This window comes from Natator depressus, chromosome 8 (assembly GCF_965152275.1).
Source record: "Natator depressus isolate rNatDep1 chromosome 8, rNatDep2.hap1, whole genome shotgun sequence".
NCBI lineage: Eukaryota > Metazoa > Chordata > Testudines > Cheloniidae > Natator > Natator depressus.
The window spans coordinates 43,489,409-43,503,984 of NC_134241.1; the positions used below are offsets into that span (position 1 = coordinate 43,489,409).

Here is a 14,576-nt window from a genome sequence, read left to right on the forward strand (position 1 = left end):
TCCACCCTCCACTCCCTTTTAAAGAGCCTTAAATGCAGCTATATAATTTGTAAGTTTCTTTTTCAAAAAGGCCATGTTTTCATTTTGAAATTATTGGTAAAAGAATTCATTTTGAATCAGAGTTACAAGTTACAGTGATGTAATATGCATGCCTTTATATGCAATATTATGCTGGCAGGGTAACATTTGAGGCTGTTAACTGTGTGTGTCCTGGCTTTACAGTGACTCAATTTTGTAATTAAATGTTAATTTAAATAAAGACTTTCTTTTCTAAGCATTAGATTTGCTTTGCATAACACTTCTGATTTTAGGGAATTTATTTACCTGTCAGGAATGGTCTAAACTCTAGATAATACTTAGTGCTGCCATGAGTGCAGGAGACTGGACTAGATGACCTCTCAAGATCCCTTCCAGTCCTACGATTCTATTTACCAAGCACTAGGTACCACACAATTCTGTGCAGCTACAGGTAAAGTGGTACACAAATTTGTAATATGAAGTGCCAAGAGTTGGCTGCAGAGAGAAAAAAGAGTAAGACTTTTCTCAACTTGAATAGTTTCCAGGTAAATCCTCAACTCAATTTCAGGAAGGGCTTTACTGGTAAGTTTCATTTTTTTAAGAAGAGGAAACCCTCTTCAGAAAGCAAATTTTTGCAGATGGGTTGGTAGGTGATAGACCCTTCATCTCTTGAAGTCTTCAGATCAACAGTGCATGCCTTTCTGGAAGATTTGCTCTAGTCAAAGACAAGAACTGGACTCAGGACAGGGGTAACTATGTGAAAATCTATGGCCTGTATTATACCATATAATGTCAGCCTGGATGATCTAATCATCCCTTTGGGGCCTTAGAATCTATGGATCCAAGTGAAATTGTTAATAATCAACCTTGTTTTATGAAATTCACCAAACTTTAACCTGCACATCAAAGCAAATACTCACCCCAACAAAGGGAATGAACTTCTGGGATGATTCTTCATCAGGGCTAGAAGTAACGAGGAGAGAGTGATTAATAAGAAGTTCTTTCAATGCTGAGAAAAAAATTCATGTTACTGTTTCAATCAAGCATGCAGCAGGAACTGAAAATGTGCAAGCGCCAATTCTATTTCTTCTCTCAGTGTCTCTCTGACAATACTCCGAGAGCCCACACCGGCTGGGGAGTATTGCACCTCCTCAGAAATCTTCTTAAAATAAAAGAGGAAGTTCCCCCCCCCCCCCACTCCCTTGCTGTTTTTTTGGAGAGAGAAACATGCTTTAATGACATGGCAGTAGCTATACTCATACACATGACTTCCTACTGCAAAGAAATGAACCCGTGCCACAACATACATCACCAGCAATACAGAGACCTGCAGGTTACTTACTACTAACTGAAGCTCTCGGAACACACTGCCTTCACGAGTCCCACTTTGCAGTCGAGTAGCATACCTTGCAAATCCCAGAATCACTAAAGCAGTCAGCCTGCTATGGGTTAACAAGCCATGACACCTTACTTGTGTGGCACCAGACACACACATGCACAAAAAGAGGTAACACTGCCACAAGGAGCTTACACCCTGAGTGAGACACAACGCAAACAAAGCCCAGACCCAGAGCTGGAACAGAATGCTCTTGGGAGATCACTGATGTTTAGGAAGCGAACTGGAAATAGTGACTTCAGGAGGGCTGGGAGGAGAGGCAGGTGGCTCACCCAGACAGTGTAATGGGACACAGATAAGATGTCCCACATACAGCCCCAAGTGCAGCAATGACACGACTTACACTTTGAAGGAGGTGGTATATCAGTCCTGCCCAGAATTCAGAAACATGGAGGAGGGGAGAGAAGAAATCCGTGGTGCTGTGGTGGCACAGAGGAAGGAGGAGGAGCAGGAGGCACACGTGGGAGGCAGGGAGACAAGAGGGAGAAGTGATGGGTAGGAGAGGGGGAAGGGAAGGTGCTTGGTGGGAAAAAAGCTCTAGGGCAGGGGTCCCCAATGCGGTGCCCGCAGGCGCCATGGTGCCCACCGGGGCATTTTTGTGAGCCCGCAGGACACCCTGTTGCCGGAATGCCACCAAGAAGCGTTACCGTTTCTCAGCGGCATTTCAGCAGTGACGCTTCTTCCTGCTGCCACTTCTCTGCGGCGGCATTTCGGCGGCGGGGTGTCCGGCGCCTGCCATAGTCTTCTGGGAATAGCAGTATGCTATTCCCACAAGAAAGGTTGGGGACCACTGCTCCAGGGCACCATGGAGGGACAAGATGAGAGGTGCAGGGATGGGGACAGAATGGCAGAGGTCAGGAGAGGGCAAGGGTAGTCACTCTCCAAGCAGCCACTGGAGAGGCCTGAAGTGTGCGCGTGCACGTCTGAGGCTGAATCTGAAGTCGAAGAAAGCAGGTGGGAGAGTTTTAAATCTCGCAATTTTTGAATGCTGGGAGCTTTGCACTCCGTCAAGAAAGGCATTTGCTGTAGCCTGGACTACTGCAGAGCGCGGCTCAAACACTCAAGACATGGAGTCCATCAAAAGAAACAAGCCACCCTGTGGTGCTCTCTGCAGCAGATCCTCTGAAAAGGTGCGGAAACGTGAAAAATGCTGACAACTGCACAAGTCGGACTGGCTAGACAGCTTCCTCCCAGCCCTGTGTAAGGGGTGGCACGCAGCTGAGGGATGAGTGACTCAGGCACAGCTCCCGTCCTGCTTCAGGGGCAGGGGGTGTTTTACCATAGCTCTTCTTATGGTGCAACTTATCCTTGCACTGGCTCAGCTGGTAGGAGTGTTGGGGTGGAACCAAGGCTCCGCTCACTTCCCGACCCAGCTGTTTTCTTCATGCTTCAGCCACGCTGAGGAAGAACTAATTATACAGACGCTCGTGTCCTTTATCTAGGCTTTCCATCACACCCTTTCAACTCCAGTGCTAGCCCTTGCCATTAAACCTCTAGAAACTTCCCTGAACAAAACCTGCTAGAGTACGCAGCAGAGAAACTGGGAAGTGCTACTGAGAAATCTCTAATGGACTATGGAAGTCGTAGAGCTGTTGAGATAAAACAGCAATGGAATCTCAGTCCTTTCCTTCCTCAGCTACAGTAGATAAGTGCTGTCCTCATCTGACAGCCTCACACTGCCTGGTCACTCAGTGGGATGATGAAAGTACCAGAGTATCATGCTTCTTACTCTTGCTGCTATTCCAGTTCTCTTTAAACACTAAAAAACCCAAACCAAACGCTGTTGCAGCAGAACACTTGCTCAGTTCTGCTGAGGACAAATGCTAGTACCAGAGCAGATGCCTTCCAGGGAAAGCCGAGATGTCTTTGATTCTAAAATAGAAATTTGCCCATTTTAAATGGCAAATAATGGTTCATTTCTTAACTACTGCTCTTGACAGTTGACTAATGCTTCTTAAAATGACAACTGAACAGATTTCAGTTAGAAGCATTAACCCAAAATCACTTAGTTTGGAAGAATGCGCTCTTCTTTAAATATTGTTCTTTTGGGCCATATAGAAGTTTGCTTATTTTTATGTCTATTAATTATTTTAATAGAGAAACACCAGCAGGATGGATGGACATACATACAAGTGGCGCTCAGAAACAATGTGTGCCACAGAAAGCCTTAGCAGTTAGCCAACTGTTACACTGGGAAAAAAGGCAATTTTTTTTTTAAATGATGAAAATAGATTAGGAAAGAGTGGATGAAAGTAAAATTCCCTTCTTGAAGTCCTTGTTAAAATAATAATTTATTCTATCGGGAGAGATGACTGAATGCCCATCCTTGTAACATACCAGTAATCAGGACTGCTAGGAAGTACTGAAGTATTTGACACAACACATACCAGATTAGATATCAGAACAAGCAATTCTATGGTGTGATTTTTTTTTTTTAAAGTGGCTTTGAAAATCAGTCCCAGGCTCCTTCATCTGATACATCTCTTGTATTTAACTTTTGGTTCTTGAGGTTGGATGAGACTGGCAGGAGCTGGAATTGGGGGCTGCTGATCTCCCTCCCTTCCCCAAACACTCAGTGGGGAATAAGCCTTACAAGCCAGCCTTTGTCCAAAAGAAAATGAAGGAACTGGGGATCAGGGCTGCTTCACCTGGCTAAACAAGCCCAACGAAGGCCTAGTCTGCACTAGAAAAGGTTTTGATGAAATAGTAAGTCAAGAAGGGTACCCTAGAACTACAGGGATTTTAAATATGATAGTGAAGAAATTAAACAGCTGCCCTGATCTTGCAAAATGTGGTCACTGTATATTAAGCTTCCATTTATAAAGGGTGAATAAACAATTAACGGGTGTTCTAAGGCTGTTACAGACATGAGGAGTATGCTACAGAGGGCAATCAAATCAGCAGAAGGTGTTTGAGTTTAAGTAACCGGTTGACCTGCAGAGCGGGATAACACCACTTTTCTAGTCACAGGGACGGGAAGGTTAAAGGCATTAAGATTGTGAGGCACTAACCTATTACTGTGATAGGTGCGGGACAAGTACTTAAGGTTGGTTAGTCAATTGTTAGACTTTTAATAAAACACCTATTAACTCTTTATACACTATAAATGGAACTTTAATACAGAGCGTGACACCGAATGTATCGAGGGGGCTTGATTTTACAGTCGGAGGTCCAAAACCAGGCTCTCGGTTCCAGCCATGCCCCCATATGGTCAGCAGGAGAAAGGGGTGGCAGTTCTGTCCCGCCAGGGGAGGTCTCTGTGGCCCATTACACTGGTTGAAGGCCAAGTGCCAACAGCAGCATCATGCAGGGCAGTCACTCCACACCCCAGAATTCTCATCCTTAGGGATGAGGGCATCAGTGCTTGCTGCTAATTTACTGCAGATGACAGTCACAAAAATACTGGTTTTGATTTCATCAACTTGCATTGTGAATAAATGGATGAAATGGCCAAAAGTCATTTAGACTCTTTGGAAGATTCACTTCCAAATTTGATTTCTCCCTGTGGGTGGGAAGCGTGTCAGTCTTTCTCCGCAACTTCGGACCATTTTCAGCATTCGTGATACTCCTGGGCCATGTCACATGCATGGGCACTCTGGGTCCTCTCGTGTCTGAGGCACTTTTCAAGTCATTCACAGATCTAGCCATCTGTTTGCCCTCGTTTAATCGCCATCTCCGATAATGCAGCAATGGAGCTGGGTTCCAGGTTACTCACTGGGTTCCAGGTTACTCACTGGAGAATCTATGGCATTTCCTACCATCTGACCTAAGCCATGCTATAGGCTCCATCTCTGCCACAGTAGCACACCATATTTGAGTGCTCTTGGTCTCCCGAAAGATGTAAAATTCTTATTAGAGTGACCATAAGCCCTTGCAAAACCAGTAACTTTTCCTGGAATGCAGCTATTGGCGATCATGACAATACAACAGAATGTAGTAAAACATCACATTTCAGCCCCATTTACCCCCTGCTGCACAGTTCAGAGAGGTCAAGGGCACAAAATGCATCAAATTATTCCCTCAGAGTGCCCCAAAGAGGAAATGCTGTCATGTTTTCCTCAAGTGCCGCCACAGGTTCTCACCAATGCCAACCACAACAGGTGGGCATGGCTGAGCCAAAAAGAGGCATGGTTCCAGGGGGTGGGGTGGCGGGGGTTTGAACAAAACTTCCATTGCAGGCTCCCCCCTAGATTCCAGCATACAATCTGGCAGCTTCAGAGCCTGCGCTTTGGAAGAGACAGTGTTGGGTGCCAGGCCCTTGGGCAGTGTGTCCCGTGGCGAGGGGAAATATCTTTTAGACATCCTGTGCTGCTCAGTGCTCACTGGCATGTGACGCGCTCCGGCAGCATTAACTACCATGGTGCAAGGAGGGCATGGGGTCTTGCCTTGCAGCAGCCAGGTCAGTAGAGCCACATCCAGTGGATAGGCCTGGCACTGGTACAATGCTGCTGGTGTCACTAACACCTACTGAACTGGAGGCAGCTTTCTAGGCCACAGCAGTCCTATACTCCACCAACCTTCTCTGACCAGGGTCAGCAATATGCTGCACTGACCCACTGGCCTGCAGCCAATCAGCTCACTGGTGACCAGTAAGGGGGACCTCATCAAAAGCAGCAGGCCCGTACCAGTGTTACTTCCCCTTCTTGCTGTCGAGGTAGCTGACTTCACAGTATTTCAAACACCTCACTTTCTCCTTTGTCAGACATGGGGAATGGCTGCTACCACACCACAAGCAACTACCAACGTGCCCAGAAGAGCATGGCTAGGGAGTGAGAGGGGAGGGTGCAGGGCACAGGTCGTGCCACTCTTCTGGCATATTCTCTGCTCACCCTTCAAAGAATCATAGAATATCAGGGTTGGAAGGGACCTCAGGAGGTCATCTAGTTCAACCCTCTGCTCAAAGCAGGACCGATCCCCAACTAAATCACCCCAGCCAAGCCCGACGTTAAAAACCTCAAAGGAAGGAGATTCCACCACCTCCGTAGGTAACGCATTTCAGTGCTTCACCACCTCCCTAGTAAATAAGTTTTTCCTAATATCCAACCTAAACCTCCCTCACTGCAACTTGAGACCATTATTCCTTGTTCTGTCATCTGCTACCACTGAGAACAGTCTAGATCCATCCCCTTTGGAACCCCCTTTCAGGTAGTTGAAAGCAGCTATCAAATCCCCCCTCATTCTTCTCTTCCGCAGACTAAACAATCCCAGTTCCCTCAGCCTCTCCTCATGTGTTCCAGTCCCCTAATCATTTTTGTTGCCCTACGCCAGACGCTTTCCAGTTTTTCCACATCCTTCTTGTAGTGTGGAGCCCAAAACTGGACACAGTACTCCAGATGAGGCCTCACCAATGTCGAATACAGGGGAACGATCACGTCCCTCGATCTGCTGGTAATGCCCCTACTTATACAGCCCAAAATGCCATTAGCCTTCTTGGCAACAAGGGCACACTGTTGACTGATATCCAGCTGCTTCTCGTCCACTGTAACCCCTAGGTCCTTTTCTGCAGAACTGCTGCCTAGCGATTCAATCCCTAGTCTGTAGCAGTGCATGGGATTCTTCCGTCCTAAGTGCAGGACTCTGCACTTGTCCTTGTTGAACCTCATCAGATTCCTTTTGGCCCAATCCTCTAATTTGTCTAGGTCCCTCTGTATCCTATCCCGACCCTCCAGCGTATCTAGCACTCCACCCAGTTTAGTGTCATCTGCAAACTTGCTGAGGGTGCAGTTCACGCCATCCTCCAGATCATTAACAAAGATATTGAACAAAACCGGCCCCAGAACTGACCCTTGGGGTGCTCCGCTTGATACCGGCTGCCAACTAGACATGGAGCCATTGATCACTACCCACTGAGCCCAACCATTCAGCCAGCTTTCTATCCACCTTATAGTCCATTCATCCAGCCCATACTACTTTAACTTGCTGGCAAGAATACCGTGGGAGACTGTGTCAAAAGCTTTGCTAAAGTCAAGAAATAACACGTCCACTGCTTTCTCCTCATCCACAGAGCCAGTTATCTCGTCACAGAAGGCAATTAAATTAGTCAGGCATGACTTGCCCTTGGTGAATCCATGCTGACTGTTCCTGATCACTTTCCTCTCCTCTAAGTGCTTCAGAATTGATTCCTTGAGGACCTGCTCCCTTTTTCTTCCAGGGACTGAGGTGAGGCTGATTGGCCTGTAGTTCCCCGGATCCTCCTCCTTCCCTTTTTTAATGATGGGCACTACATTAGCCTTTTTCCAGTCATCTGGGACTTCCCCCGATCACCATGAGTTTTCAAAGATAATGGCAAATGGCTCTGCAATCTCATCCGCCAACTCCTTTAGCACTCTCGGATGCAGCGCATCTGACCCCATGGACTTGTGCTCGTTCAGCTTTTCTAAATAGTCCCGAACCACTTCTTTCTCCACAGAGGGTTGGTCACCTCCTCCCCGTGCTGTGCTGCCCAATGCAGTAGCCTGGGAACTAACCTTGTTCATGAAGACAGAGGAAAAAAAAGCATTGAGTACCCTTCTACCCAGTGTGCTTTTTTTAATGCATGGGATGACAACTGGGGCCATTCAGTTTGCAATATGAGAGCGGAAGAGAATTTGTTTACAGATCACAAATGTACTCTACATTTTTAAAGAGGCAGTAAATGACAGATTCCCTAATACAAGTGAGCAGTGCTTTCATTTCCAAAGCCAAGCTGCAGCCTAGATTCATGCAAATGAGATCCAGAAGCCCCAAGGCTTCAGAATTACCATGGGCAACACTAACTTTGTTGTCCACTGCCAGTGAATGCTCGATGACCTGGCTGGACAACTATTGTGAGTTACCACTGGCAAAGTGTTCCAATTATGACAACTAAAGCCTACAAAAATTCTGTCCAATAGAGTGTTTCCTTCTAGAGAACAGGGTATGTCTAAACCAGAAGTTGCTCCAGCAACACAGCTACGCACCAGTAGTGCTGGTCATATAGACACTTACTACAGCCCTGGAATGGTTTTTCCATCTCTGATGTAAATCCACCCCCTCACAAGGCAGTAGCGAGGCTGATGGAATAGTTCTTCTAATGGGGTTTGGGAGACCTAGCTACATTATACAGAGTGAAATTTTTCACAGCCCTGAGCAGTGTAGCTCCCTTGACCCACATTTTGGATGTAGTCTGTCTGTATGAGACCTGGTCATCAGCATTACGTGAAAGATGACTAAGTACATGGTAAGTAAATGACCCTTCCCATTGATATCATTTAATCTCATCTCGATTGCAGCAGTCTTCAGCTATTCCTTAACTAAAGCATTTCTCCTCCTCCCAACCCTACCACCACCACACCCACCCCCCACAGAGAGTACATCACCCAGAAGAGACAAAATACAGCAAATCATTTTCTCCCTAAACCCCTTCCTCTCCCCAAGTCTCTGTATTTTGGGAAAGTCAGCGGATGCTCCAAAGAAACGGGGCAAAGCTTTCAGACAATATGCAGTCTATCACAGGCAGTACATGCTTCAGTCTTGCCATGACAAACAGAACAAGTGGTGAGCGGTGGCGGGGCGGGTTGGGTGGGAAGGAGAGCAGAAGTCAGTTAAGTTAGGAACTGGCAGCAAACAAGTTATATAAAGCAGTTCATTACATATGGCTAGGTTCTGGAGACTGGTTTCTCTCTCTGGTTTTGGTGTCCTCAAATCACTAGAGCTTGTTTAACAGAGCAAGTGCCAGGATACTGGGAAGATTTTTAAAGTGTTTCTAAAAAGCAATTTTCAGTGAGCTTGTAGAATAGAGCTGCTTCCTCCAGCACAGACCCTCACAAAGGATGAGTAGCTTCGAAGAAGTTGTTTCCCTCAGCTCAGTAGGGAGATTGAGAGCTCTACAAGGCCTTGTGACTGGAACACTGAACAGAGGTCACTGGACAGTTCAGAACTGGGGCAGAATGCAGCATCTGTCAGACCACAAACACCAACTAGGGTTAGAGAACCGAATGCCTCCTGCTACTCTTGCTACATTCTCGTTTGCCCGCCCCACAACCTTGTCTTAGATTGAAGAATATGCAAAAGCTAGCCTGAACTTATGGAGGCTTCCATTCCAGGAGCTACATTTCTCTTCTTTCAACTTGTTATTGGGAAGGGAACAGCCCTGGCCTGTAATCTTGAAAGACCCACATGCTTCTACTCCAGCTGAAGAGGTTCCAAAACCTGTAGTCTCAGGGTACGTACACACAGAGATAAAAAACCTGTGTCTGGCCCATATCAGCAGACTTGGGCTGACGGGCTGAAAAACTGCTTGGCAGACATCCAGGCTCAGGCTGGAGTCTGAGCTCTGGGACGCTGCAATAGTGGATGGTCCCAGAGCTCAGGCTCAGCAACCTTTAGCTCCGCAACCCAAGTCAGCTGGCCTGGGTCAGTCACGGCTGTGTCACAGAGCTTTTCTCTTAGTATAGACGCACACTTAGGGGGTACACTTGGTGCCATTGTTGGGAGCAAAGAACATTCTTTAAAATTACACTAATGGTGACACTTAAAACCTTGGTTTAGTGTGGATTCTTTATATATCACAGTAAACCCCCTAATAGCTGTGACTAGAAGATAAAAGGCACATGATCAACATAAAAGCCACGTTTATAACCACCTTACCTGTACTGATATATTAAAACCAAAATACTTCACAATTCTAAATCACTTCTACATACATGTTACCTATTAACATCATTTGCTTAACTCAGCTTTGACAGTAGGAACCAAGACTGGCTAGTTTCACTTTCACATTCTCATGCCCTCAAGTGACACTGGCCAAACTTCTTTATTTTCTGGATAACATTTCTATTCTTAAATTTATTTTCTGTGAAACCTGCATTTCGGTTCCCCAAACAATTGGCTCTGTGGTCCTTGGAACAGTGCATTCTGCCATCAGAGGCAGGAGTATGAAAAGGAACAAACAGAATTTAATCTGAAGCACAAGTTAAGCAACCCAGACCTGCAGGAGCTGTTAAACAAGACATAAAAGACCAGCCCAGGAAAAGTATAGAAGGTACAGAATGGGGAAGGGAACCTAAACAATGGATACCTTATGGTAAAATCAAAATGAAAGCTCTTTTTCCTTTTCAGAAAGCAACCAAAGGAAAAAATGAACACGTTATTATACTTATGATAGAAAGCAATACATTCGTTTGGGTAGTGCTAATGGAGCCCTATTTGTATATGTTACTTTAAAAAATAATTCCTCCAAGTCACTGCTATCAGTGAGCACAGTTTCTGAAGGAAACCAGAGGTGGGAGATAATTTCCCATCACTCCATGTGATAAATTGCTTCTCTAACCTCTCTAATTCCCTATGTGGTACTTGGCTGAAAGCAGAAATTGTTTGAACAGAGCCATAAATAGATTCCAGAAACTCTAATGACCTCACATTTTAGCCAGGAAGTGAGGAAGATATCAGGGAGTGAGGGCCTGTGGCAATGGTTGAGGAACCAAATAAAATTCTTCATTATTTCACTTCAAGGTAGCCCCAGACAGACCAAGCAACCTCTGCATGGCTTCAGGCACAGTGCACCAAGAGGACCTGAAGGGTGTGATGCCAAGCCTATCTTTAAAAAGGGAAAAGGTGGAGTAAGGTAACTATGATCTGTTACAGACTTGCGTGAACTGCCCGAATCTATCATAAAAGATAGCTTGATGGAATGGGGTGGATAGACATGGGTGTAAATAGAAACCAGCACACTTTAAAGAAATCTGAACAGCTGATCTCAGACAGAATTATCCTCCTAGTAAGGAGGTCAGACAGGCTGTTGACCACGGAAACACATGTGATGTCTAGCTAGATGTCAGAATGTTTTCAACAAAGTACCACTTGCAAACTTGATTCTTAGATCAGCCAACCTGGGCATGGCAGAAAGTCAAAGTGGGTAAACTGGTTAAATGGGAGTGCTCATTATAAACAGGAACCGGTACTAGAAATGGAGAAGTCAAGGGGGAACCAAACAAGAATACAACAGTTAAAGCATACAGGAAAGACAAAGGCAGCAATATTAGAACAAGTTAATGCTGTAGTAAAAAGATTTAGAATTTTCTCCTGCTATTTGTGGAGAGAATGCAGTTTCATTCATAAATCAGGAGTGAGACAATCAACCATGGTGCTACAATGGCTAAGCAACCAAATGACTAAAGTGTTATTAGGTTAATATTACAGAAGAAAGTTTGGGCAGGAAGTAAGGGAGACATTAAAATACAGCTAATGAGACAAGCAGGTTAGAGTATTCAAATATTTACTATATCGGCAGGTCTGGAGGTATCTAGTTGAGGGGGCTATGGGTGTGAACTAAAGATTTCATTGAACCACTTCAGTTACTTCCAGAAAGAAATGGGGAGCAACTAAAGGATTGCAAACAAATATGCTCCCAACTTTCAAAGAGGAAAGAAAAATAACGAGTAATTACTGCTTGTAAATTTAGCTTCTACTCCTATAAAAATTGAATGCAAAGGAACTACCATGGTACCAGTGTACCATTAAAGTCACAAGTTCTGCACCAATTTAGAAAGTATCATTAAACTCAGCTTTACCTCACCCATGTGGCATATACGCTATATTTGCGATTTTTGTCACTAATTGAAAAAGTAACACAGGTGAGTTAAAACTACCTTGAGAACTGAAGGAATCAGGAAATACAAGAACTCAATCTTGCTAATATTGGATTACTTTGTCTTAAACAGATAAGAAAACTCCTATGCCAACACATTGGGCCTCACTCCCATAGGTCCCCCATCCTCGCTGCCATACTTGGGCATAGCCGCTTCTGCCCCGCTCCCGCTTTGCTCCTATCCTGTTTGCTGACTCCCGTACTCTCCTCTCAACCCACATCTCACAAGCCCCATATCCATGCCAAAGCTGAAGTAAACCCTGGTGAGCTCCAGCCGTCCTGACTGGGACCCCAGTAATGCTGTAGCTGCCAAGGAGAGGAGCAGCTCCTTTCCCCACCTGTCAGATGGGCGCTGAGGCAGTATTCTCTACCCAGGCTTTTGCACCAGTTCTTAAGGAGGCAGAGGCCAGGACCCCTCAGAGACACCCTGGTCGAGGGCTAGGCAGAGTTCATGCTCTGAGGTCTGAGCGCTCCCCCTCACAAAACATTCAGACACTGGCACTGTAAGCAAAGACAGATATCTGAATTCCTTTGCATCTGGAGACCAAGCAGGTATACAGGTTCCTCCCAGGCTTCTTTGCTCTTCAGGTATACCAACTGCGCTGAAGAAAGTAAGGCAAATTTCTGGTTGTTCTAGATTTGTCATCTGCTATCTAGCTGATGACACTCACGGTGCCAGGGACTGTTCCTTGAAAGAGTTCTTGATTTGAATGTGCAACTCTTACAGGTTGTTCCTCAGACAGTTTTGAGGTGGCCAGCTATATGTGTGTGTAACAAGAGAATGAAGTGGTGTTTCCCCCATCCTCTGTGGACTTCCTGACATTTTGGAAACCATTACTGAAATAACGTACCTTTTCTGTTTGTACGTCAACATTGCTTCTGCAATAGGCAACTGGTGTGCACAGTTTGCCCCGGCTATATACTGGGTTATTCTGGAGACAATATCTGGTGTTTCCTGAACTGCAATAGAATGAAAAGAAGAGATAGGAGCAGAATAAGGACTATTCTTCACTAATGGAAACTGCAAAATGTCACCAGCAAATTAAATCATGCAAGATCAACCAGGGCAAGAAAGAAAAATAGGGGACACTGTCAGTCACTTGGTCAAGAATTGGGTAATGAAAAGAGGGACTCAAATTTAGAAAGAAAGATATGTTTCAAAACAAGGTGCCAACCAGAGCAGACAGCAAGAAAGACTAACAAGATCAATGCCATGTGCTCCTCCCCAAGAGTTCAGTGTGTGGCTCAACAGCACCCCTTGCTGAGAGAAGAGAGGAGAGGCACCGCTGCATAGCAACATGAGAGTTTCTCTAGTCCTCAAAGCTGAGTGCATGACTTCTGCTACGGCAATGACCTTGGGAGAAGAACAAAGGGGTCACCCACGGTGTGGTGTAAGGCTCTACCCCCAAGGGGATGCAGCATCTGCCTTCTGAAAAGACCCAAAATGCTGGTTCCCCTCACACGGAAGCATAGAAGGAAAAAACAGTGTTTTGGCAGAGGTAGCCATGGTTCTATGGTGAAGGCTGAATTGAGTTTTGCATTTAAAATAGGAATTTGGCCTCTTACATACGAAGAGTACCAAGTATCCTCCTCAAACTTTTGGCACCACTTTTTTGAGCACAGAATGGGTCTTCTGAGAATTCACAAGCAAACCTATTAGTTTAGGAGTTAAAAAATAATTTAAGATGGGTTTTATGGGATGCTAAATTTCTGTCAGACCATTTTTTGTTCTGAATGTTATTAATAAAAAGAAAAGGAGGACTTGTGGCACCTTAGAGACTAACCAATTTATTTGAGCATGAGCTTTCGTGAGCTACAGCTCACTTCATCGGATGCATACTGTGGAAATTGCAGAAGACATTATATACACAGACACCATGAAACAATACCTCCTCCCACCCCACTCTCCTGCTGGTAATAGCTTATCTAAAGTGATCATCAAGTTGGTTCATGGTGTCTGTGTATATAATGTCTTCTGCAATTTCCACAGTATGCATCCGATGAAGTGAGCTGTAGCTCACGAAAGCTCATGCTCAAATAAATTGGTTAGTCTCTAAGGTGCCACAAGTCCTCCTTTTCTTTTTGCGAATACAGACTAACACGGCTGTTACTCTGAAAAATGTTATTAATGGAAATAATGAAAATTCAGACTTCCCATATGTTAAAACTCACTCAAGTTGTGTGCATTGGCTACATTTGAAGAAGTCTTAACAATTCATTTTTTTTTTGGTCATTCTTCATAAACTTTCTTCAGAGAAGTTCACAAAGAACTGCTGTCTTTCAAAATGGCTGCCATCTCCTTATGTTCTCAATGGGATTGAGAGCCATGAATTAGGATGCCCTCTTCTGGCTTGGCCATCACCAATCATGGCTTCCAATGAGAATTAACCTCCCTGAAGGCTTCACTCCCATTTGGTAGCCAATTTATCAACAGAGGGCACCTGTGGCCCAAATCCCATTGCAGGAAATGGCAGCCATTTTGAAAAAAGGTAGTAGTTCTTGAATGTCTCTGAGGAATGTCATTCTTCAGCAACTGGAGAAACTTTCAGTAAGGAA

The 14,576-nt window shown here is 45.0% G+C and overlaps 1 protein-coding gene across 3 annotated transcripts in view; it reads right to left on the bottom strand.

The window, feature by feature from the left end:
* The window catches only part of PACS2 (phosphofurin acidic cluster sorting protein 2), a 182,922-nt gene that overhangs the window by 41,229 nt on the left and 127,117 nt on the right, over window positions 1-14,576 (bottom strand). For all 3 annotated transcript variants that reach the window (XM_074960863.1, XM_074960862.1, XM_074960861.1), the window contains 2 exons: window positions 12,872-12,980; window positions 939-981 (listed from right to left, as the gene is read on the bottom strand). In XM_074960863.1, coding sequence (XP_074816964.1) covers window positions 939-981; window positions 12,872-12,980 — 152 coding nt within the window. The remainder of the gene's footprint in view (window positions 1-938; window positions 982-12,871; window positions 12,981-14,576) is intronic.